This window comes from Myotis nattereri, assembly GCF_964212035.1.
Source record: "Myotis nattereri genome assembly, chromosome: 3".
Lineage (NCBI taxonomy): Eukaryota > Metazoa > Chordata > Mammalia > Chiroptera > Vespertilionidae > Myotis > Myotis nattereri.
Window position 1 is genome coordinate 207916150 of NC_138077.1, and position 23911 is coordinate 207940060.

The 23911-nt window shown below is 57.4% G+C and overlaps 1 protein-coding gene across 1 annotated transcript; it reads right to left on the reverse strand.

The window, feature by feature from the left end:
• Positions 1 to 241: 241 nt before the first annotated feature.
• EFHD2 (EF-hand domain family member D2) lies at positions 242 to 16790 on the reverse strand. The gene is made up of 4 exons (XM_081087263.1): positions 16309 to 16790; positions 3825 to 3972; positions 2661 to 2795; positions 242 to 1795 (listed from the first exon to the last, which is right to left on the reverse strand). The coding sequence occupies exons 1-4, from the start codon at positions 16620 to 16622 to the stop codon at positions 1664 to 1666; spliced, it is 729 nt and encodes a 242-aa protein (XP_080943389.1). The 5' UTR covers positions 16623 to 16790; the 3' UTR covers positions 242 to 1663.
• Positions 16791 to 23911: the final 7121 nt, after the last annotated feature.

The following is a 23911-nucleotide window of genomic DNA, read 5'->3' on the forward strand; positions in this document are numbered from 1 at the left end:
CTCCCTGTTCTTGTCTGGGAAAGAAATAGCATCCTGCCATGGGCTGGCTGTGAGGATTACATGAGTTAATCTACATCAAGTGACAGCAGGTGGCCATCAAACTCCACCCCTCCCATTAGGCAGGGCCCCTTATCCCTGGCTTCTGACGTGACACGGGAGCGCCCTGGCACCCAGGTGACCTCAGCCCGCTCCCCCTTCCCACCCGCTCCCTCCCCACCAACCAACAAGAACCACAGGCACATAAGAATATAGAATTTTTATCTTATTTTAGTTAAAAAAAAATAATTGTACCACTGAATGAAGAAGTAGCTCTTTGGGAGGGGCGGGGGGAGGAGTGAGAAGGGAGAAAAAAAAAAAGCAATAAGCCAAAGAAAAAGAACTTCTTATATTCATCTGTGTAAACAGATCCACTAAGGCAAACGCAATCCGGGGCCAGGGCTGCCGCTGGGGTCGTGCCCCCTAGTGTCTGTAGATTCTAAGGCCAAAAAAATAAAACCTCTGCATGTCCGACAGGAGCTTCTTAGACTCTTGGGGGGCATTTTTACTAAAATAAAGTTATCGAGCCCGAACAGCAGGGACACACACCGAAAGTTGCATAACCGTGGCCTCGGTGGCCATTCACTGGTTGGGACTGGGTGACGGGCACAGCTTCACGACACAGCAAGAGACACACACAGACACGCACACACGTGAGCAAGCACATGGGGGCTGCGTGGGACCGGGCCGGCGGCACAGGGAGGCTGGGGTCCCCATGCTTCCTCGGGGTGGGGGTGACAGGATAGTCCCGTCGCTGGTGACAAGGCGCTGAGCGTCACTCTGGGGAAGGGGGGTGTGAAAGGCCCAGGGAGGTCCCCTGCTCCCCACTGCCTGGTCCGGGCAAACCTCTTAAAGCACTTCTTGGGCGCCTCCTGGAGAGTGGAGACGTCACTGTTTTTCCTTCCTATGAGGGGGCCCCCTGAGCCCCCCTGCTCTCTCCAGAGCCCCCTGGGACCCTCAGGTGGTCCCTGGGGGACTAGGGTGGTGTTCTGCCCCCAGGGCCTTCCCTGCCATGGCTGCGAGAGTGAGGTAGATTGACACAGCTGTCCCCTCACCCTCCTGGCTGGGCCCGAGCACTGGGGTTGCGTGGGGTGCCAGGGCCTGGGTCCCCTCACAAAAGTAGAAGCCTTTCCCCTGTCCCCCCGCCCCGTCTATGCCAGCAGGGAGGAGGCGGGGCTGGAGGAACAGGTGCAGGGCGTGGAGCACGCTGAGGTCCCCCTCTACGAGCCAGCCGAAATTCTTGCCATCTGTCGCTCCCCCAGTCTAGGAGGGGGCGGTGCAGCCTGCCGGTGAAGGGCAGGTGGCCTCTGGGCAGGAGAGGAGGTGACAGGGAGAGGCGTGTGTGGCGGGCAGGCTCACGGGCAGAGAGCAGCGCTGGAGCAGGCAGGGGACAGCCAGGGGTGTGAGAGGGGCAGGACGCAGGGAGGGCTGGGCCTCAGGAACCTGGCGGAGGGCGGGAGAGGCCGGGCCACCCCTGCCAGACCCTCGACGGGCTGTGTTCACAGACGTTTGTAGGTTTCAGTATGGTCCCTTCAGACACGGGGAGGATCCCAGCTCAACCTCCACTTTGTCCCCCCTCGACCCCCGCCGCCAGCCAGACTGGGCTCTGGGTCGGGCCCGGCCCCGGCTACTTGAAGGTGGACTGCAGCTCCTTGAAGGCCGCCTTCCGCTGCTTCATCTCCTCCGCCTGCTTCTTCCTCTCCTCCTGCTCCGCCTTGATCTCCTCCTCGAAGCGGCTGGACACGTTGATGGCCTGGACCTGGGCGGCGGGAGGAGGAGGAGGCTCAGGGCTGGAGGGGTCTCCGCGCCTCCACGTGGGCTCTCTCGGGGGTCCGCCCAGCAATGCCCACACAGCTCCCCCTCTCACTACCTCCCACCCTGGGCTGGGCTCTCCATTCACTTCTGGAGCCTCAGTTTCTCCAGTGAGAGCCTGATGCTCGATAACGCTGACCTCGTGGATTCGTTGAGAGAGATAACAGGCTCAGCGGCTGCTGCACAGCACGGCCCTATACGGGGGAGCTTCAGATGCTGCATCGTTAACCCGTTTCCTGTCCCGGGGAGACAGCTGCACAGGGTCCCCCCAATGGACCCGAACACCCCCTCAACCCCAGAAGGAGGCGGAAGGCGACCTCTGAAGGAATGTTCTTCGCTAACATGGGAAGAGGGAGCAACAAGGGAAGGTGGGTGTTCTGGCCCAAGGAGGGCAGGATCCAGGAACCACTGTCCCCTCCATCTGAGTATGCACTGAAAGGGTGCTGTGCATGGAAGTGGCCTCTGGGGTGCGCCACACTTCCTCCAGGCGGGGGCTGGCGGGGGCCAGTGTCTCCCAGAGGCCCCAGGAGCCAGTGTGTGTCTCTGGGCCTACCCTTTAAGGCCCAGTCCTGAATTAGTGGCCAGGGGCCACTATCCCCTCTTCAAGAATACACACCTCGCATCCACCCGGGGGCAGCGGGAAAGGATCACAGCCTGGGCGTCAGTTCCCCATCTCCCGTCTGCAGCCCCTCAGGGCAGGAAGGGTTGCTGACCCTCGAGCTAATCCAGGGCCTATCATACCCCGGCCACCCCCGTCCCTGAGCCAGGGTCAGGGCAGCACCCTGGGCTCTGTACTTCCGTCCATTCCTCACCTTGGCCTCAAAGAAGCTCTTGGCCCCCTTGACGCCCTCGGTGGAGACGTCGATCTCGGAGAGGCGGGCCAGCACGTGCAGCCCGCTGTCCTCCTGCAGCTCCCCAGCCGCCGCCTTGCGGAAAATCAGGAGGAACTGCCGCGGGGAGAAAAGCAGGGGGTGTCAGGGCGAGAGAGAGAGAGAGAGAGAGAGAGAGAGAGAGAGAGAGAGAGAGAGAGAGAGAGGAGCCACCCAGCCCCAGCCCGGCCTTCCTGGGAGGTGTGCTCCCGGGACTGGGAGCCAGAGGTCTGGGTTCTTCCTTTCCTCTCTGGGCCTCAGTCTGCCCATCTGTACAATGGGAGACTAGGGGACCCAGCTCCTGTCCTCCCAGGACGCGGGGCTACGGCAGGCCTGCTTGTCCACACTCAGCTGCTATTGAGAGTCTTGATGACTCGGCCTGGGGTTACCTCTTAACGTAGTCTCCAACGTTCCCCAGACTAACTCACTCTACATCCCCTTTCCTGAGTCCTAACAGGACATGATGGTGTCCACTTTACAGAATGAGGAAGGTTCAGGACAGGAAGAAACTTGCCCCAAATCTCAGCCCCAGAAATGGACGAAGGATCTGAACACATGTCCTGAGTCCAAACCCTTATCCTGTACTGCCCGCCCCTTTCTCTTGCCCCGCCTCCTCTCTGCTTCCTGCTAGTCCTCCAAGGCCTGGCCCTTGCTCTCTGGAGGCCCCCTTCCCGGCACCCCCCGCCACTGGCATTTAACCCTATGCTGCCTGGGGGCCACTGCCACGGGTGGGGGCCTGTTTCCCCCTCCCAGGAAGGCCTGCCATGGGCCCTCTCTCAGAGTGAGGCCTGAGCGAGATCCAGAGTGCGAAGTGCCCCAGTCCTCAGCTCCTCTTGGACCCACAGCACCTGTCGCTCCCTCCGCCTGCCCCCCTCTCCTCCTGAACACAGCATTGTGTCATTTCACGCTGGCGTCTCCCACTCTACACTCTAGGACCCGTGGGGCACAGGGCCTTCGCTGCACCCCCAGCGCCCACTCAGGGTCGGGTATACAGAAGTCACTCTGTAAGTGCTCACGACATGAAGAAATGGGTGTCCCTCCTCCCTTAAGAGAAACCCCATGCCCAAGGACAATGCCACTCCACGGCAAAGCGGGGGCGGGTCTCACCTCCCGGAAGCTGAGCTTGCTGTCAAAGTCCTCGTCCACCTCCTTGATCATGTTTTTCAGGCCCAGATGGGTCTGGGGGGCTCCAAGTTTCTCCATCATGAGCTTTAGCTCCATCAGGTCGATGAAGCCATCCCGGCCGGCATCGTATCTGTGAGCACAAGGAGACAGGCCTGAGGACACCCTGACACGGCATACTTGACCAGGCAGAGCGGTCACAAGCCAGAGTGCCAGGGCTCAGAGGGCACCACCCACCAACATGTCATCCCATCACAGCTGAAGGGGACCTCAGCCCAGGCGGAGTCCTGATCTATGGCCCAACTAGTGCTTGGTTACCTCTGATGATGGGGAACTCACTACACGGCCTGGTGGCCTCCTGCATGTTAAACAGTACGGTTTGGGGCAAGCCTGCTGTACAGGGAACCTGAAACCATAGCCTCTCTGTGCTGAATGAGATAGGAACAAGCAGGGAGAAGAAGTTCACAATACCATGGGGGTACGGATAGGGGGCGTGGGCTCTCATGTTAGCGCTCACTAACCATCTCCAGGGTTACCTGAGGGGCATTGTGCCCCATCTCTCTCCTACTCCATGCCCCCTCCCAGGAGGGAGGCAGAAGGTGCCACGTGTCACAGGGCAGGCCCAGAGGTCACAGGAGGGAGGGCCACTTTTAGTTTTCCCGGGGGGTGGCTGGGTGTGCCCAGGGAGCGAGCTGTGCAGGGTGCCTGCAGCGAGCTGAGGGGTATGGCTGGTGGCTGGAGAGGCCTGGAGCCGTGATTAGGTGACGACAGGGTCTCTGCTCTACATGGTACAGGTCTCTTTCTACCACCCAGGGCCTGGCACAGACAGGATGGGGTGGGGAGTGGAGTCTCAGCGTCCCTCTCAACTGGCCTCCTGTGTCAGAGCCTGGGTGGGAGCTGGCCTCCAGCCCTGTCCCCCGGCCCCCGGCGGGGGAGGCGCTGCCGTGGAGCGCAGAGCTCGGCAGACGTGGGTGTTGTTTGCACAGACCAGGTGGGCCCTCTATCAGGCTAAGCAGACCTCGGCCTGCCTGTCTCCTGCTGGGCTGGGAGTGGTCGCAGGGCTGGGAGAATGGCCCTTCTGAGCCTAAAGAAACCTTGTGCAGTCCCCAAGGCCTCAAGCTGGCTGGGTGACAGAGGGGCTGAGTTCCAGAAACCTATATGCTGAAGACTGGACATTCCTACCTAAACACCCATCTCAATCCTCTGCCCTCCTTGGGGCTCCCCAGCCCCCTTTACTTCTCTGGTTACACATGAACTTCACACAACTTTGGACATCTAACAGCAACTACTCTTTGAAATCTGTCCTTGTGCCAGGAACGTGACATACTTTATTTTACTTAATTCTCAAAATAACCTTATTTTTGCCCAGCCGGCGTGGCTCAGTGGTTGAGCATCCACCTCTGAACCAGGAGGTCACGGTTCGATTCCCAGTCAGGGCACATTCCCGGTTGCAGGCTCAATAACCTGGGGGCGTGCAGGAGGCAGCCGATCAATAATTCTCTCTCATCACTGGTGTGTTTCTGCCTCTCTCTCCCTCTCCTTTCCTCTCTGAAATCAATAAAAAAAAATATTAAAAAAACAAGTACTTTATAATGGAGGCTCAGAGAGGTTCAGTGTCCTGCCCAAGGTCACACAGCAGCAAAAAAAGAGAGCTGGGCTATCCCTTCCCCCCACAATGTGTCTGGCTCATAAACCTGCACATGTGCTCTGGGCCCAGCCCCGCTCCACATGTCCTGGGGCTGCCGGCAGAACAGAGACGCCTGCCTGGAGCGCTGAGGGGAGCATTTGTGCAAGGGGTATAAATAGTTCCCGAGAGAGTGAGTCAGTGGTTGGAAATGGTGCGGCACATGGAACACAGGATCCTCAGGGCTCCTTCCCCACCACGCGAGCGGGTGGAATGGGGATGGACGGGCCAGCGGTCCCTAGGGTAGTGGCCATCGCTGGGCTGGAAGCAGATGCGAGTGTGTAGAGGGCTGTGGGAGTCTGGAGGGCTGGGCAGGCCCATGATCCCATCCATGGTCCCGGCTCTACTTAGAGCTGGAAGAACTTTTTTTTGGGCGGGGGGGGGGGGGGGGGGCAAGGCAGCAGCCCCTCCTTCCATCTTTGGAGGCTGTTTGCCAGTTGGGAGCGGGCTGGGTGGCCGCTGCGTCACCCTTCGCGACAGGGTGGAAACAGCCTGGTGAGGACGTCAGCTTTCCTAGGGACTCCCCTCCTAGGAAAACAAGGCTCCTACTGCTTCCTGAACTTGGGCTCCCGTGAAGGTCAGGGACATGTCAGGGCCAGTGCAGGCTGCCTGGGTTCCAGGAGCCGGTGCCATGTAAGCCTCCAGCCATCCTGGCGACTCTCACAGGGCCACTGTGAGGGCTGGGTTCATGCACGCCAGCACTCAGCACCTGCATATAGAGCTGGCTCCAGAAATGGCAGCCGCCACCACCTTAACAAGATGCAGTTGCCGTTAGCAAGCTCCTACTGTGTAGCAGGCACGTTCTCTTTACACCCTCTGCGCTCAGCCATCCTGGGAGGTCAGCAGCATGTCCCCATGGGATGAGGGGGGAACCAGGGCTGTAGAGGTGAAGGCACTGGCCCGGTAACCAGCAGGCCGGGGATTTGAACCCCCTCCCTCCGATTCCCACACTCCACTCTCCGCCGGCCCACCCTCTCCTGAGCCCAGCTTTATTTACTGCTCAAGCGGCCGGGTTTCTCCCGCAGCCACTGGTGGCTTAGTTTCAGAGGAAGTGCAGATAGAGTGTCCAAACTTGGACGGAAACTTGGGCTCTGGATTTCTTGGTCTCTGGCAGCTCCTGGGCCTGGCTGCGCTGCAGCCTAAACCACAGCTTGAACCGCCGCCTGCATCAATCAAAGGGCGATCAATTACTGAGCCTGGGCCCCATCCTGGGCAGGCTCCAGCCCCCAGGGGGGCAATGCAGGGACTGGCCAAAGTGCCAGTGGATTGATAGCCAAGGGGGCGGGGGTGATGGAGGTCAGAGAGAGGCCAGGTGCTAGGGTGGGAGCCGGGCCCCCAGAGGTGACATTGGAGAAGGCTGTTCCCATGAGATCCCCGGGGGAGCGGGCACCCACATGTGCCCGGGGCTCTGATGAGGGTGGGCTCAGCCAGGTACCAGGGTTAACCTGAAGATGACCTTGAAGGTTTGCGCTCACATCAACTCTGCTGAGACTGACCTGGGTCCGAACCTCTGACCTGCCACCTGCTGGCTGGGTGATCCTGGTCAAATCAACTGGCTCTGAAATCCTCCATTTTCCCATCCTGGGTATCAGCAGACCCATCTCAGGATTGAGGAAAGGGTTAAAAGAGATCCTAGCACAGATCCTAGCCCAGGGGTGGGTAAACTTTTTGACTCAAGGGCCACAATGGGTTCTTAAACTGGACCGGAGGGCCACAATGGGTTCTTAAACTGGACCGGAGGGCCAGAACAAAAGCATGGATGGAGTGTTTGTGTGAACTAATATAAATTCAAAGTAAACATCATTACATAAAAGGGAATGGTCTTTTTTTTTTTTTTTTTTTTTTAGTTTTATTCATTTCAAACAGGCCGGATCCGGCCCGTGGGCTGTAGTTTGCCCACAGCTGTCCTAGCCTATGGTAAGCACTTAATTAATACAAATAAATAATTAAAAAAAATAAGTCTATTATTGTTAATATCTACCTTCAGGATCAAAGATTAAATGAGATTATAGATATAAAACGCCTCATACACTAAGTGCTTAAAAGCTGCTAATTTCATTATAACAACGGTGGTCATTGAGAACCTTTTGAGAGCCAGACACTATGTTAAGTACTTTGCACATAATTGTGACAATAACGTTAATGATAATAAGAAATACAACGGCTTCTCCCCTGGTACCAGGCCTGACGGTGCATGCTGGGTGGACATGCCCTTTGTAGGCTGGCCGGGAGGCAGGGGGTGGACAAGGTGTCCCTGAGGTCCCTCCAGCATCTCCCCCTCCTCTGAAGGTCCCACCACCTCCCCCACTAGGCCTGATTCAAAGACCCGGCCCCTGGGGGAGGTGGAAAGATAGCAGGACGCAGTCCTTCACTCTCCTGTTGGGCAGAGGGAGAGAGGAGCCCGGGCCTAGATTATTCTCCTGTCCCTCCTCTGACAGGGAGGGAAGCGACAAAGGCAGGGACTGTCATTGCGCCACAGCAGGTGGGCGACTGGCCACACAGGAGAGAATGATGCTCTAGGCTGGAGGGAGACAGGCATCTCCCTGGCTGGGGAAGGCCTCTCATCCATCAGTTCTCTCCCTGAGCTGGAATGGAAGCTGCAGGTGACTCAGAAGATCCAGGGAAAGAGTTGGCACAGGAGAGCCATCTGAATAGCCTGGTCTACCCCCTTCATGTTATGTGGGGACACTGGGGCCCAGAGCGGGCAGCAACCAGCCCAGGGTCACACAGTTGGCAGCTCTCAAGATTCCAAAATCTGTCCTCTCTGCCTACCTGCCTCCTTCTTCTTCCTGGTCCCATGGAGGGTCCTGAATTCTCAAGTTTGCAGGGCGAGAGGAGGCTGGGCTGAGAGCCCGGAGTGGGGCCTGCCTGGGAGGCCCAATTCCGTCGGCAAGACTGGCAACAAAGCTCCCGGGCTGGGAGCTCAGCACTTTTCTCCAGCACTGGAGGGAGGTGGCTGCACCTGGCACCGTGCCCACATTCCTCCCCGCCTCCCCCTGAATAGTTCTCAACGGGGAGGGCTCGGCAGCTGCCGCCCGGGATGCTGGTGACAAAATCCCCTCCCATCCGTCCTTGAAAGTGGCACAGCCAGCCACCACCCAGGCGGACTTTGTCCTTTGGGAAGAGCAGGTCCCACCAGCCGGCTGCTTCTCCACCCTCCCGGCCGGTTCTGATAGCCAGGAGTCATGCGGGTGGGCAGTGGCTGGCTCCTGCAGTGGACAGTGGTGTCCCCATTTCATAAGAAGGTTATCAGTGCCTACTCTTTACTGAGCACTTACTATGTGCCAGGCACTGTGCACGTGTTCTGAATCAGATCCTCACAGGAACTCTGTGAAGCAGGCATAAATATCCCCATAATACAGATGAAGAGACTGAGGCTCAGGGAGGAAGTGACTTGGCTGAAGCCACAGTTCACAGGAACATAGCTGGGGTCCGAACCCAGGCCTGCTGGAAAACACGCACTTTTAACTACTGTGCTACATTCTGATGCCTACAAGACCCTGTAGCAGAGAAGCCCAGGCTGGGGCGGGGATGCTGGAGGCCACCTCATGTAGCCATTTGTGAGGGTCAGATTGTAAATGTGGTTTTCCGGCTTGGTGTCTGACATACTACTGAGGGCGGGAGGCTCACTGCCTCCTTCAGGCAGCCCGTTTTGGCTTTGGCCCTCCCCATCCGTCAGCTGTGCTGCACAGCCCGGTGGCAGATGAGGAGCTATGGCAGCTACTGCACAAGGGGAAGGCAGGAGCAGCTGGTTTGGGAGCACAGGGGACCCCGATCTGTCTCTTCTGATTCCCATCCTAGGCCTTTGCTGATGGCCCCTCTGCCCACCGGAGTCCAGGAAGACAGACAACTGGAGGTGGTGTTTATGGACCAAGAACCCGTCTTCCCTCCCACGTCCTCCCGCCGCCCGCCCCCCCCCCTCCCCCACCCTGGCTTTGGTCTCAGCATTCACAGACCTGGTCCTCCCCCATCTTGTCTGGGGAGGCCCCAGTAGCTCACAGGCCTCTACTCTTTGTCTTACGAAATAGAAACCTAGGTCCCTTGGGGGCAGGGACGTTCTGCCAGAGAGAAAAATCCTGGCTTTGCTGTTACATACAGCCAGCCTGGCCCTGCCAGCCTCCCCTCACCAGGGTGGATGCACACATGCTGGGTGACGACTGCTTGGCAGTGCCCATCCGTTCCGCACGCCCCCACCAGAGACTGCCTGACTCATGCAGGGAAAACCCAGCCGCTCACCACTTCCTCTTGTCTTATCTGCAGAATCTGAAAGGTAACCTGTTGCCCTGCGTCAGCCAAGGGTGTGTGTGCTCACACGCATGTGCTGCTCTGAGGATCCAGTGGGAGACCCCAAGCTGATGGCAACCTGCGGGGGGCTGTCGGGGCTTGGGAACATCCGAAGTGGGGGGTTCAACCACTTCACGCTGGCCTGGGGGGGGGGGCAACACCCTCCCCTAGTGTCAGCGGTGGGCTTCCTGTCCGCTCACCCTGAACCGCCTCCCTCCCTCCCGCTCTCAACATGCACACCCGGTGGATCTGGTTAAAATGCCGATTCTGATCCAGTAGATCTGGGGCGGCACCTGGGCATCTGCATTTCCACCAGCTCCTGAGCGATGCGGGTGCTGCCCTATCTGGGTCCCATGGGAGCCAGGGACTTGGAGTCGAGGCAGACCTGATTTCAAGTCCTATCTCATGTTCCTGTCGAGCTGTGTGGCTTTGGACAAGTCATGTGAAGCTCCTGGAGGCTCAGTCTGCTTATCGGTGAAATGGGTGATGATAATTTCACAGGGTGTTAAAGGAGGATGAAAGAGATACAGTGCCTGGAAGGGAGGGGCCCTTTCAATCAGAGGAAGGCCGAGTGCTGGGGAGGGCTGGAGCTGGGTCTCCACACAGGCCTCCTTCCTGGCACTGAACCCCCACTTCTCTGCAGGCCTTGAAAAGCAGAAGTCAGCCCAGCAGAAGGCTGCCCGGCAGCCAGAGGGAACTCAGCTGCTGGAGGGTGTGGGGACCGTCCCTGCTGAGGTGGCAGCGACGCCCTCCCCTGGCAGGAAAGGCCTTTAACCTCCCGAGGCAGCAGGGCCTGGCCTCCCAGAGCCCGGACAGCTGAAGCCGGCCCTGGGCCCAGAGGGCAGGGAGGAGAGAAGGCTGCCGGGAACCCGGGGGAGGAGAAAGGTGACTCAGAACCATAAGGGAAGGAGGGCGAGCAGAGGGTGAACAACGAGGTTGGAAATCCTCTCTCCCCAGAGAGTCACGCTTCTGGCTGCTGCTGGTGGGAGGTCCCAACCTCCGCATCCCCCAGAGGGTCTCCCCCTGAAGCTCCGAAAGTCTCCTGTCCCCCAACCATAAACACAGCCCTCACGTGGCCCCAGGAGCTCCCTGGACCTGGTTCTAATCCTGCCACCTCCTTGAGCCTCAATGTCCTCCTCTGGCAAATGGGGATAATAAGGACAGGACTCACCTCACTGTGCGGGTGTGAGGATTAAATCCAGTTTCTGAAATAACACACAGGGGCTCCTTAACTGACCTTGGTGTGGCTCCATTGAACAGGGAGAGGGTGTGGAGGCAGGGGCTGGCTGCGGAGAGCCCAGCGTCATGGCCAGTGGTCGGCAAACTCATTAGTCAACAGAGCCAGATATGAACAGTACACCGATTGAAATTTCTTTTGAGAGCCAAATTTTTAAAACTTAAACTATATAGGTAGGTACATTGTTATGAACTTAATTAGGGTACTCCTAAGGCTTAGGAAGAGCCACATTCAAGGGGCCAAAGAGCCGCATGTGGCTCGCGAGCCGCAGTTTGCCGACCACTGGTCATGGCAATCCCTTAGAACTTCAGTGCTCACGGGAGAAATAAAGAAATGGAACCTCCCATCTCTAGCCCACACAGCAGAACCTTAATGTAACGTCTGTTAGATGAGTGATCCAAAGAGTGGACTTGAGGTCTTTCAGAATCACCACCTATGTTCCCCAAGACCCACAGACCAGACCCGATGGTGGACTCTACAAAGGCTTAGGACTTTTAGAATTTAATCCTCAGAACTTCACCTGGCACGTGCTGCAGCCCTGGGGGAAACCGAGGCTCAGAGAATCTGGGCGTCGGAGTTCTGCTTTTGTACCACTCCGGAGCCGCTGTCTGCTCTTCCCCATTTCCTGCCACCCGCCTTCCGCGTAACTACGTGATAATGAATTCCTGTCCCCATTTTTGCTATTTATCAAAGCCACGTGGAGCTGTCAATCAGAGCGTCTGTCAGCAGGTGCGCCTGCCTTGCGGGGTCTCTGTCACTCGGGCCCAAATCAGGCTCGCTGCCAGCCCAGGAACTCCCTGGGGGTAGGTGGAGGCAGCCTGGTGACAGGAACTCACGAAGGCCTGACTTCGTGCCAAGCACTGGGTTACGTACTACAGGCCACCCCTGTGAGGGGGGTGCCATGATTCTCCCTGTCCTGGGGTGAGGAACTGAGGCTCAGAAAGGGTTCAGCATTCCGTCCCAGGACCCAGAGCCGCAGAGTCCAAAGGCCCTTCCCCTAACCACTGCACCACACTGCCTTCCAGGAAGGAGGTGGGGGGTGCTGTGAGTGGCAAGGATCTGAGCAGGTGAAGAGGAGGGAGGGCAGGACAGGAGGGAGGAGGAGTCCAGGAGAGGGAAGCCTCCTCTGACGCAAGGGGTCATGAGATGAGGTGGCTGGGGACCGGGCTGGGCAAGGCAGGGAACTAGGGCATCTTCCTCAGATTCCGCAGCCGGTTCAGAATTACACGGCTGCCTACGTCTCTGGCAGGTCTCCGCTTACAAAACACTGCAGAGTCCCACGCAGGCTGTTGCCAGCCCAGAGGGCCCTCCTTGATGCTCTCTGGGGCCACACCTTCCCCCCTTGTCTGGAGGGTTCCAGAGACAGCCCTGGGGGAGTGGGTGGATTAGAGGCAGTGGACGCAGCCCAAGCTGCACAGGGAGGGAGGACTGAGTGTCCAGGCTCCGCTGACGTGGTGCACCCACGTGCCGGCCGGCGCCAGAGCTCTACCTGCGTCACCTCACGGAGCTTCAGCCCCAGAAGTGGGCACCGTTATCCCCACTGTCCAGCAAGGATGCTCTGGTTCAGCCACTGAAGACCTCCCTGTGACCCCAAGCAAATCACTGCACCTTTCTGGGTCTCAGTTTCCGCCTCTGTAAAATGGGGAGAAGGGCTGGGGCCAACCCTCGAGGCCTGTCCCTGCTGGAACCCGCATGGCTGTGCGTGAGGTCAGTGACGGTGGAGAGTCCCTGTCCCCCGCCCCCTTCGCTCCCCCCGCCTCCCTCCTCAGGAAGCATCTGCCGTCGAACACGGATGGATGGACTGGAAGACCCCGGGAGGCAGCCCTGCCACCTAGAAGGGCTCAGGACCCCTCGGTAATCAGGCCGCTGCCGAATGCCCTTTGGGAATCATCAGGGAGAGCCTGCTCCTTGACAGGTGGGGAGACTGAGGCCCAGGGAGGGCAGGCGCACTCGGTGACTCGGGGGCAGAGCCACAAGACGCCCAGGCTCCTGGCCTCCAAGGAAAGGCCGGCTCCCAGCTCCCTCTGACCTCCCGTCTCCTGCACAGGGCTCTGGTGGACGGCTTCCCAGGAGGGCCGGACCCCCCTCCCTGCCCCGGGAGCTGGGGACCAGGGTGGAAGTCGCTCGGCAGAGCCCTGGCTGTGGTCTGGAGGCCCGGCTGGGACCCGGCGGGTTGCAGCCCCTCGCAGGCAGCAGAAGCAGAACGGGGGTTTTGTCCTCCACGAGAGCCTGGCTGCTGGCGGCTCACCACCGGCCTGGGCGGGCTGGGCTCGGCTGGCACAGTGGAGCCTTGTTTCCTTGAATACAAAGTCTGCAGCTTTCCATTCAGGCCAGGGCCCCCAGCGGGCAGCACTTCCTTCCCTAGAAGTCCAGCTCCCGGGCCCCTTCCTGCCCCTCACCCCTCCCAACGCGCCCCAGCAAGCAAGCCGCAGCGGTGCCAAGAGGCGGCCTGCTAGGGTTCAACTCCCCCAAGTCTTCATCAAAGTTCTCGTCAAACTAACACCAAAAACAGCCTCTGCAAAAAGCCAGCTGGTTCTGCAAAGGCAGCTTCGAGCCCACTCCCCCCAGCCACGGCCCCAAGGCCCTGCTCTGGGGGGTGGCTGGGCTCTCCCAAACAGCCCATGTTTTTCTTGAGGGCGGGGAGGGATGCTGTGGAACCCCAAGAGAAGGAGGGCTCCCGGGGAGAGGAGGAGGCTGGTGCTGGGTGGCTCCACAAGGCAGAAAATCACCCGTGAACATGAAGGGGTGTTGGAGGCGTGTGTTTTTCCACGTGGAAGCCGATGGCTGTGACGGGAAACGCGGAAAGGAAGGAAGAGCATGGGTTTTGGAGTCAGAGACCCGGGTTCAGATCCTGACAAGTTACATCTGTGCTCAAACTCCCCAACTGTGCCGTGGGAATGATGGCCCCGTGGCTCGGAGGATCAGTGAGCTCCTTAGTGCCTTGGTGCTACTGATGCAGGGATCGCGGCTGCGCTGAGTAACCTCGCCTGCACTCCGCGGCAGCCTTGACAAGGAAGCGCTAGACCAGCGGTTCTCAACTTTCCTAATGCCGTGACCCTTTAATACAGTTCCTCATGTTGTGGTGACCCCCAATTTCATTGTTACAAATTGAACATAATTAAAGCATAGTGATTAACCACAAAACCAGTATGTAATTATATATGTGTTTTCCGATGGTCTTAGGTAACCCTTGTGAAAGGGTCGTTCGACCCCCAAAGGGGTTGCGACCCACAGGTTGAGAACCACTGCTCTAGACAGTGAAGCGACACACATCCTGAGCTCAAGGAAATTTCAATCTATTCCTGCCAGAATTCTGGAAATCTTTACCTCCTGGAAACCCCGGAAATGTCCTTGTTGGGAGATTTCCTTGCTTTCCCGACGGTGCCAACCTCTGGCTGGCAAGAAACTTCAGAACTCCCAACAAGTCGAGTCAAAGAGGCAGCCACAGGGCCCTGGGACCGGCAGGTAGAGGCCCAGAGGGGAGCCAAGGGCTCTTTCCCCCCAGGATGGCCCCTAGAAAAGTATGGGGCACCCAGCCCTCCAGGTCTGGGAACCAGAAACCTCTTCCCCTGCGTTGTTGGGGCCAAATGCAGAAGCAGCAGCTGCAGCAAGTGTGAGAAGTGGGAAGAGCCTTTATCCAGCTCTGGGGTTGCAAAACCCCACCTTCTTGGGCTTCCTGCTTGCGGCTGGACAGCCAGCTGTCTGTGGCTGAGACACAGCCCCAGCCGGTCTTCCTCCTGCCTGGGGCAAGGTGGGCCCAGCACCCCTCCCTGGCCTTGGGCTGTTTGTCCCTGGTCAGAGAACGCCTGACTCCTCCACCCTAGACCTGGCCTCCACCCTAGACCTGGCCTCCACCTTAGACCTGGCCTCCACCCTAGACCTGGCCTCCAGATAGTTCCACTTCCTCTCAGATCCACTCCAGACCAGGACTCCTGGGCTGGGTCCCCTCTAGAAGTCAAGGGCAGGACAGGAAGTGGGAAGGGTGCCAAAGGGAGGGGGGCTAGCGGGGAGCGTGGCTGACCATCTCAATCCCAACTGGGCTGAATCAGGGATGACCAGAGTGGACCTGGAACCCTTTCTCTCTAGTCCTTCAACAGAGACAGTAGGGTGTTTTTTGGGGGGGGAAGGGCTAAGTCCACCCACCAAGGTGCCTGGCCAACCTGCTGAGAACACAGGTGTGGGGCTATGGGGGGTGAAGGGCAAGGCTGGAGCAACTGGGAAGTGAGGAAGGTGTGGGGCATCTGGGACCCTGTGGGGCAGGAAGGGGACACACAGTAGCAAGGAGGGCACAGGGGAGGGGGTGAGGAGAGATGGGACTTTCTGAAGGAAGCAGGGGGCAGTGACAGCAAAGCGGCTGGGTGGGCTTGGGGTGAGGGCAAGAGAAGGGAGGGGCAGTGTGTGCAGAGAGGAGGGGACTGAGCCTTAGGAGATATTTGTGGGGGGGGGGAGAGGTTGCACATACCTACAAAATGGGTGGGGGGGCAGGGACTGAGGGGTCCCTCCCTAGGGAGACCACCTGCGGGACAAGGTTCAGGGTCCTGGCTAACAGAGTGGGGGGCAGGGGTGGGAGGGGCTGAAGGGTTTTGATGTAGTTTGCTATCAGATGCTGAATAACTAACTACGGGGGAGGGGGGAGTGGGTCTGAGACAGGCAGAGGGAGTGAACAGACCCCAAGGTGAGGAAAGTGCGGGGCATGGGGTGCAGGGTATGATTACCTTTGCCCAAGCGCTGGGGAGGGGTTTTGGGGTGGGGGGGGATTTGAGTAGCTTGTGGGGGGCGGAAGGGACGCCTGGGGAGTCCTCAGTCTCAGTGTCAGATGGTGGGGGGAACGTCACTAACAGGGCAGGTCCTAGGCCAGCGACCCGGAGTGTTCAGAGCCAGGTAACCAGGGATAGCGGGGGCTCCTCGGGCTCGTGATGATCTAGACGGAGCCTCCGGGTCCCCCACTCCGGTGCATGTGTCTGGTGCACTGGGGGCGGCGTCACCCCGTCACCCTGTCACCCAGCGAGGGGTTGCGAGCCAGGGCCTGGGGATGCCCGGACCCTTCGCCTGGTGGGGTGGAGGGTTCAGCTCGTGTTTATCTGGAAGGGGCTGCCAGGTCCCCATCCCCGGTTGCCGGGATTCGGGGAGCCAGGCTGGCAGCAGGGTCCCCATCCCCGGTGGCCGGGATTCGGGGAGCCAGGCTGGCAGCAGGGGTCCCGGGGCGGCGCGGGGTCGGGGTTGGGGCCCGAGGCGGCTGGCGGGGTGATGGTGGGGGCACTCACTGCTTGAACATCTTCTCCATGTCCTTGATCTGCTTCCTGGAGAACTCCTTGAACTCGGTGTAGGGATTGAAGACGCGGCGGCTGGGCGACTGGGGCTCGCCGATGCCCTGGTTGAGGTCGGCGCGCCGCAGCAGCTTGGCGCTCAGCTCGTCGTCCGCGCTGCCCAGCGCCTCGGCCGCCTCGTCCTGCGCCCCGGCCGCCGCCGCCGCCGCCCCGTTCAGGCCGGGCTGCTCGGGGGCCTCGCCGCCGCCCTCGCCCTCGCCCTCCATCTGCAGCCGCCGGCTCAGCTTGCTGGCCAGCTCGTCCGTGGCCATGGTGGCCCGCGCGGCGATCGACTCGGCCCGGCCCCTGCTCGCTCGCCGCGCGCCCGCACCGCCTCTGGCGCGCTCTTCCTCTTCCTGACACTCCCCGCGCCCGGCGCCGCCCCGGAGGTGGGACTTGCGCCCCTCGGGGCCCGCCCGCTCCCCGCCCCCGCTCCGGGCCCTGCGCGGCCGGCGGGCTGGGAGTCAGGCGCTGGGGCTGGAGGGCGCCGGTGGCGCCGAGCCTGCCACCATCCGCCCCGTGAGACGGGGATCTCCGTAAAAATCCACCCCCGGCTCCATTCTCACTGCGCCCCTGAGCGGGAGAGGTCGGGCAGGGGCCCGGCACCGGCGGGAAGGAAGAGGGGCTCCCCGCTTTGCAGTCTGGGTGTGCGGGGGTCGCCACCCCCAACCCCTGCTCTGGAATCTCCACGCGGTGGAGTCGTGATCCTGTGTCCGTGACACCCTGTCGGTTGTCATGGAGACGACTCGTTGTTACACTCTGGCGTGATCACGGAGGGTTGCATGGGTATGAAGAAGGTGGACCCGGTAAGCAGGGACCCTCCCCCCCACGCACACACCGGTTTAGATTTAAGCTGCTGCATCTTTTAGAAAAGGATGAACCGGAGGCGGCAAGGGAGATGGGGCTGGGCCCCAGCCCTGAAAGGTGTGGGAGACGGGGAGAGCGGAAGGGGAAGGGGCTGGTCCTCTCCCCCTGGCCCAGCTCATCACAGGGATGACTTGGCGGAACAGGTGCTGGCCACGCTGTCTGCTTCCGTGATCTGCGTGCCGCCGTTTCGCAGAGGGCCTCCGAGGAGACACGTCCTCTCCGAAGGCTCACGGGATGCCGTTTCTCTCTATGGTCTGGCCTGTCACCTTCAAACTGCAAAGCTGTGGACCTCCAGCCAAAGAAACCCAGGGCGGGGAGAGCGGGTAGGAGGAGGGTGATGTTTAATAATCAGAGTCCCTCTCCGATCCAGACAGACAAACCCCATCTCTGGGGTAGGGCCCGGAACTCTGCATGTCAACCAGCACCCGGGGGAGTTCTGCTCTCTGACGTTAGAGAATCACTAATCTAGAAGGAGGGGTGCGCTTATTCTTGAAAATGTTACGGGGGGGTGCTGAGGGCCCCTACGCAGAAACCCCTCCCACCAGCCAAGGCGCAGAGAAAGGATGGACAGGGTTTAGGAGACCCGCGTTCTGGAGGCAGAGGAGCACCCCGGAGGGTAAAGCGAGCACCTGTTCCAAAGTGATTTAAACAACAGACTCTCGACTGATATTTGTCGGTTTGCCAGAGTTTAAAAATATTGCTGAATTAATTTAAAAGGCAGTTTTAAAAGAACGAAATTAAGAAAAAACTTTGGCGTTCAGAAAACATGAAATTTTCATTAATTTATTTTTGAGGTTGTTTCTGGATTCAATAAAGAAGCTCAGGTTCAATGACATGATTTTGTCTTTTTTAAAGCTTGGAATGACATTCCTGTTGGTCTTGGGCAGTTTGGCCCAGCTACTTGCAGGAGACAGGTTTCTGTATCTCCCACATATGGCCTTGAAGGACCTCCCAGAAGTACAGTAGCTTGTTTGCTATTGAATGCAAAAGACTGGGGACAGGGTGCAGATGCAAACCTCAAAAATGGTGTCTACAGAGGCTGGGGTTTGCCAAATTCTTAGTCTTCCTCACAAAGCGGCTAATAGCTTAAAAAAATAGGATGAACCTCAACTTGCTTTAACCTGCGATTTGTAATGGGTCTGCATGAGGCAGGGCTGCCTTTGTTATGAAATGCTCTGCTTCTGCTTGATGTGGGAGCGCACTTTTATCAGGGAAGAGGTTGCGTGAGGGTTTGTGTTCTTAAAAAACAACTTGCATGTGTGTGAAAAACCTGTTTCGTTTGAATTATTCCCACGGGCTGGCGGTCTTAAACACCCCGATCAATTACCCATTTGGCTTGTGTGGACACCACTCTGGGGCAGCAGGCGGCTCCCTGATGCACAGGTTGGGGAATTCCGACCATGACCTATTCCATCTGGTAGCGGGGGAGTGGTACGCGCAGGACTTGCCGTTATACGTTATACATTATACGCAGGCAGAGCTCAGGAAGAGCTGCCTGGGAGGGCGAGCCCGTGGAACACCTGGGATTGATTTCTGCACAGGTTGTCTGGGTTCGCGAGCTCTGCGGCTCTGTGGCTGCAGGATGAGAGCTCACGCTGCCAGTGCTCGGCCCCATTTGCAGGCCGTGGGCTGGGCTCTGCCTATAAAAGACAACGGTTGATCTGCTCTAAAGCCAGAGAGGCATGTTAGGGGCTGCATTTTATTTGAATCAATCGCTCAATCGATCAATCAATCAATCAATTAATTAAATCCTCACCCAAGGAGTGAGGATATTTTTTACCACTGATTTTGAGAGAGAGTGGAAGGGAGGGGAGAGGTGGGAGACAGAGAGAGGAGAGACACATCAGTGTAAGAAAGACCCATTGCTTAGTTGTGTCCTGCACGTACCCCGACCCTGGGTAGGATGAACCTACAACCCAGGTACATACCCGGGACCGGGAATCCAACCAGAGACCCTTGGGTGAGCAGGCCGACGCTGACCACTGAGCCACTCTGGCCAGGGTGGGCGGCTGGAGGGCTACATTTTATGTGAACATTCTGAGGCTATCGAACTTCATTGAAATCACTTTAGAAATTAAAGAAACGGTGAAGAAAGGAAAAGCAGGGATAACTGCTGAGCACTGATTAGGTTGTGAAACTCCCAGGAACCCTTGGTGGCCTCTTCATTAGGGAAACCACTTGTGAATGACCCTGGCGTGTGCCCCAAGCAGGGATTTGGGCAGAGAGAAATGATCTGGACTGGTTGCGCGTTACAGCATTTGGTCATGTGGAAAGAATGATCTTCAGGAAAAATCACACCCTCCGCAAAGGATTGTTACAGAGGCGGGGCCGGCGAGAGCCAACGCTGACGGCATCCCAGCAGCGAGGCGGCTTGGCTGGCTTAGTCATCATCGGCTTGTTTCTCTTCTTCCTCCCACATCCACTTGTGTAACTGTCTTTTGGGGAGGGGTAACGTCGCATTAAAAAACACAACAGCACTTTGAAAAAGAAGGGGGAGAATCCTAGCTGGTTTGGCTCAGTGGATAGAGCGTCAGCCTGTGAACTGAAGGGTCCCAGGTTCGATTCCGGTCAAGGGCACATGCCCAGGTTTCAGGCTCAATCCCCAGTAGGGGGCGTGCAGGAGGCAGCTGATCAATGATTCTCTCATCATTGATGTTTTTATCTCTCTCCCCCTCTCCCTTTAGCTCTTAAATCAATAAAAAAATTAAATATATATATATGTGTATATATATATATATATATATATATATATATATATATATATATATAGACAAAGAGATATTCACTCCAATCTGCCGCATCAGAACTGGGTGGTCCCTCCACCCTGAGATGCTGGAAACAAGAAGGGATTAGGGAGGCCGCCGAGATGAAGTTGGCTCAAAGTGCAGTACACACTCAGCACTTTGTAAATACCGGCTTATTAATTAATCGTCGAAGGCACTCTGTGGTCAACAGGAAACCCTTGAGGGAGTGAGAAGACGCACAGAGGTCAAGATTTAGGGACAGTCCAAGTCTGCATCTGGAGCAATTGGAGGAGAGATGACAGGGAATGGGTCACAGCCTGGTGGGTCTCAGAGGCTCTCTCAGCTCCTGCCGAGTCTGGGAGCCGTGGGAAGGGTGCCACGGGGAAGGCGCTGTCAGGGAAGGGTGCCACGGGGAAGGCGCTGTCAGGGAAGGGTGCCACGGGGAAGGCGCTGTCAGGGAAGGGTGCCACGGGGAAGGCGCTGTCAGGCTCGCGCTGAGGGACCCGCCGAGCGGGGTGGGGGTGGGGGAAAGAGTGCTGGGGACAGCTGCAGTCGCCCCATTGGCAGGTCATTAGAAACCAAGCATCTATCTATCGAGCTCCGTTTTTGTGGCTATCTGGGAAGGGAAGACTCTACCTGAAAACTGAGATTTCCCTTTCAAATTAGTTGCATCTGCTCAGCTGGGCAGGCTGGGGAAAGCTGTTTTCTGCTTCTGTTAAACCCCAGGCAGTTCACTGTCCAAGTTGAACAGCCTGAGTTTTAGCCTGTTTTAAACTCTCAAAGGGTCTGTGTGTGTGTGTGTGTGTGTGTGTGTGTGTATGTGCGCGCGTGCACTTTGTGGCTTAAAACCCAGCAGAGCTGCACCCGAGGTGCCCTGGGGACCCCTTCCCGAAGTGGCAATGATATGCGTAGCCGATTATGATCGTTATATTACACCGTGAAAGCAGTGCACGTCCACACCCAGGCAATCAAGCCATATTTATTCGCTGTTTGGGCACAGACAGGCTCTGGTCCTGGAATTCTGGTCGTGGGCAGGAGTGGGGGAGGAGCAGGACTTGGCAGTTGGAAGAGTGAGATTTGTTGGACCCCATGCTGGGGAGCTGGGCGAGGGTCCGGCCTGTGGCTGGCACTCAGCACGTATTGCACCCTCAATGAAGCTGCTAATGAAATACCTGACACTGCCCTGACCCGGTGGCTCAGTCGGTTAGAGTGTCAGTCCCGTATACTGATAGGTTGTGGGTTCAATTCCCAGTCAGGACACATACCTAGGTTGTGGGTTTGATCCTTGGTTGGGGCATATATGGAAGGCAACCAACTGATGTTCTCTTTCACATCGTTGTTTCTCTCTTTCTCTCTCCTCCTTCCCCTCTCTCTAAAATCAATAAGCATGAATGAATGCAAGATGGTCTGCTCTGTCTAGGGGCTGGGGTCAGACTGGGTGCTTCCTCAGTGTCCCCTCCAGAGCATCCAGTGGCCCATTTTTAGGTCTCAAGGTCACTGCCAAGAAAGAGAAGCTGCTAAAGTGACACCTCTATGCACCCACATGACTCAACACAAAAGATAACAGGAGCGCCGCAAAAACAAACCTCTCAGGTGTCCGTCCCCTGCTCCCCTGAGGACAGTGTCAGCGGCATCAGATCGAGGCCGGTGACCTGCTGGTCCTTGGGCATCAGGGTGGCCCAGAGGTCATCTGGAGCTCTCTGCTCAGCAGACAGGGTGGAAGGAGTAAATGGAGGTGCAGATAAACACCGCATGTGGCCGCTGCAGGGGCACCCGACAGGGAAATTGTAAAATTGGCACCATGCAGAGATGGGCGAAGGCGGATGAGAGGGAGAGAGCCCCGAGCCTAGGCTGAGGTCTTACCTAGGGAAAGCAGGTGACTCTCAGCAGGGGCTAGTGAACCAGGTAGCCTGGAACAGTGGTCGGCAAACTGCGGCTCGGCAAACCGCGGCTCGCGAGCCACATGCGGCTCTTTGGCCCCTTGAGTGTGGTTCTTCCACAAAATACCGGCTCTTCCACAAAATACCGACTTCTGCACATGGGCCATGAAGTTTTAATCCCACTGTACGTGTGCGCCCGCACGTGGTATTTTGTGGAAGAGCCACACTCAAGGGGCCAAAGAGCCGCACGTGGCTCGCGAGCCGCAGTTTGCCGACCACGGGCCTAGAGCAGCAGTCGCCAACCTTTTGGACCTCACGGACCACCAGTGGTCTGCAGACCACCGATTGGCGACCTCTGGCCTAGAGGAAGGATGTGTGTGGTGAAGACTCAGCTCTTTCATGCTGGGTCCAGTGGAAAGCAGGCGTTTTCAGACTCACCAGCCAAATTCCCAGTTGTCCAGGCATAGGTGTGGTGAAAGGCAAGGTGGGGTCGTGGTTAGGAGTTTGAAAATCCCAGTGGGTGACTTTTCATTGTTTATAGAATGGCAATAATTATATCCTCCTGGAATACTTGAGCGGATTAAATGAAAACATTTATGTAAAATCTCAAAATGCTCTCAGTGGTGGAGATGCTGATAACCTGCCTCCCAGGTGGCCATGCAGCAGGCTCTAGCTGGGCAGACATTAATAATCTAGTCTGGGTGAGAGTTTAATGCAGGGCTGGCATATCTGGCCCACTGCCTATGTTTATAAATAAAGTTTTATTGGAACACAGTCATGCTCACTTATTTGGGTATCATATCGCAATGGCAGAGTTGAGCAGTGATGACAGAGACTCTCTGGTCCTCAAAGCGAAAGGGCCCTTTACAGGAAAAGGGCTTTTACTGCCTGGCCCTTTACAGGAAAAGTTGCTGACCTGTCCTCATGGAGTAGTAGATAACCAGCTGGGTCCTGGACTTCACTGAAGAAAGAGAGAGAGTGGAGCAGTTAAGGGTACGAAGTCTGGCTTCTGACGCTTTTGGTCTTGGGCCGGTTACTTCCTACTCATCGTTTTCATAGGTAAAACCATAGTGAGTGCCACCCAAGTCTGGACTGTGCTTAGCAAGTGTCTGATGGCTTGCCTAGGGCACTGGAAAAGGTTTGCTATTGCCCGACTGGTGTGGCTCAGTGGTTGAGCGTTGACCTATGAACCAGAAGATCACGGTTTGATTCCCAGTCAGGGCACATGTCTGGTTGTGGGCTCCATCCCCAGTGTGGGGCATGCAGGAGGCAGCTGATCAATGATTCTCTTTCATCATTGATGTTTCTATCTCTCTCTCCCTTCCTCTCTGAAATCAATATAATAATAAAAGCATAATATGCTAATTAGACTGGACAACCAAATGACCTTCCGGATGTCATTCCAGATGTCCTTCTGGATGAAGCCGAGGTGGCGGGGGGCTGAGGCAGAGGCGGTTAGGGGTGATCAGGCAGGCAGGTGAGCGGTTAGGGGCCAGTGGTCCCAGATTTTGAGAGGGATGTTCCTGCAGGATTGGGCCTAAACTGGCAGTTGGACATCCCCCAAGGGGTCCCGGATTGCGCAAGGGTGCAGGTGGGCTGAGGGACCCCCTCCCATGCACGAATTTCATGCACCGGGCCTCTAGTAAAAATATATTTAAAAAGAAAAAGAGGTTTGCTATTATTAGCTACTGAATGTCCACTCTTGAAAGGCAGAGAGAAACTTCCGGAAAAGGGTCACTGCTGCATGCAGCTCTCGCTACAGAATACCCAGCAGTGGTCCCATAGAAAGCCGAAAAGCAGGATGTGAACGCCACAGGCGGGCTCTCCCATGCAACATACCCAGTAAATGAATGATCCCCTCTTCAGGAGAGCAGTAGATCAGAACAGGAAAAGAAAGGGGAGCAAAGGTCAAGGCCCCAAGGTCTAGCACAGTACCCATGAGTACCTGGTGCATAGTAGGTACCCAGTATTTGTTGCCTGAATGAATGAAGGCTGGTGGTTTAACCACAAACGTGATTTATCAGTCCAAGAGCACCTCTGGCTTCTGCGATGGTAAGACCACAATTAGTC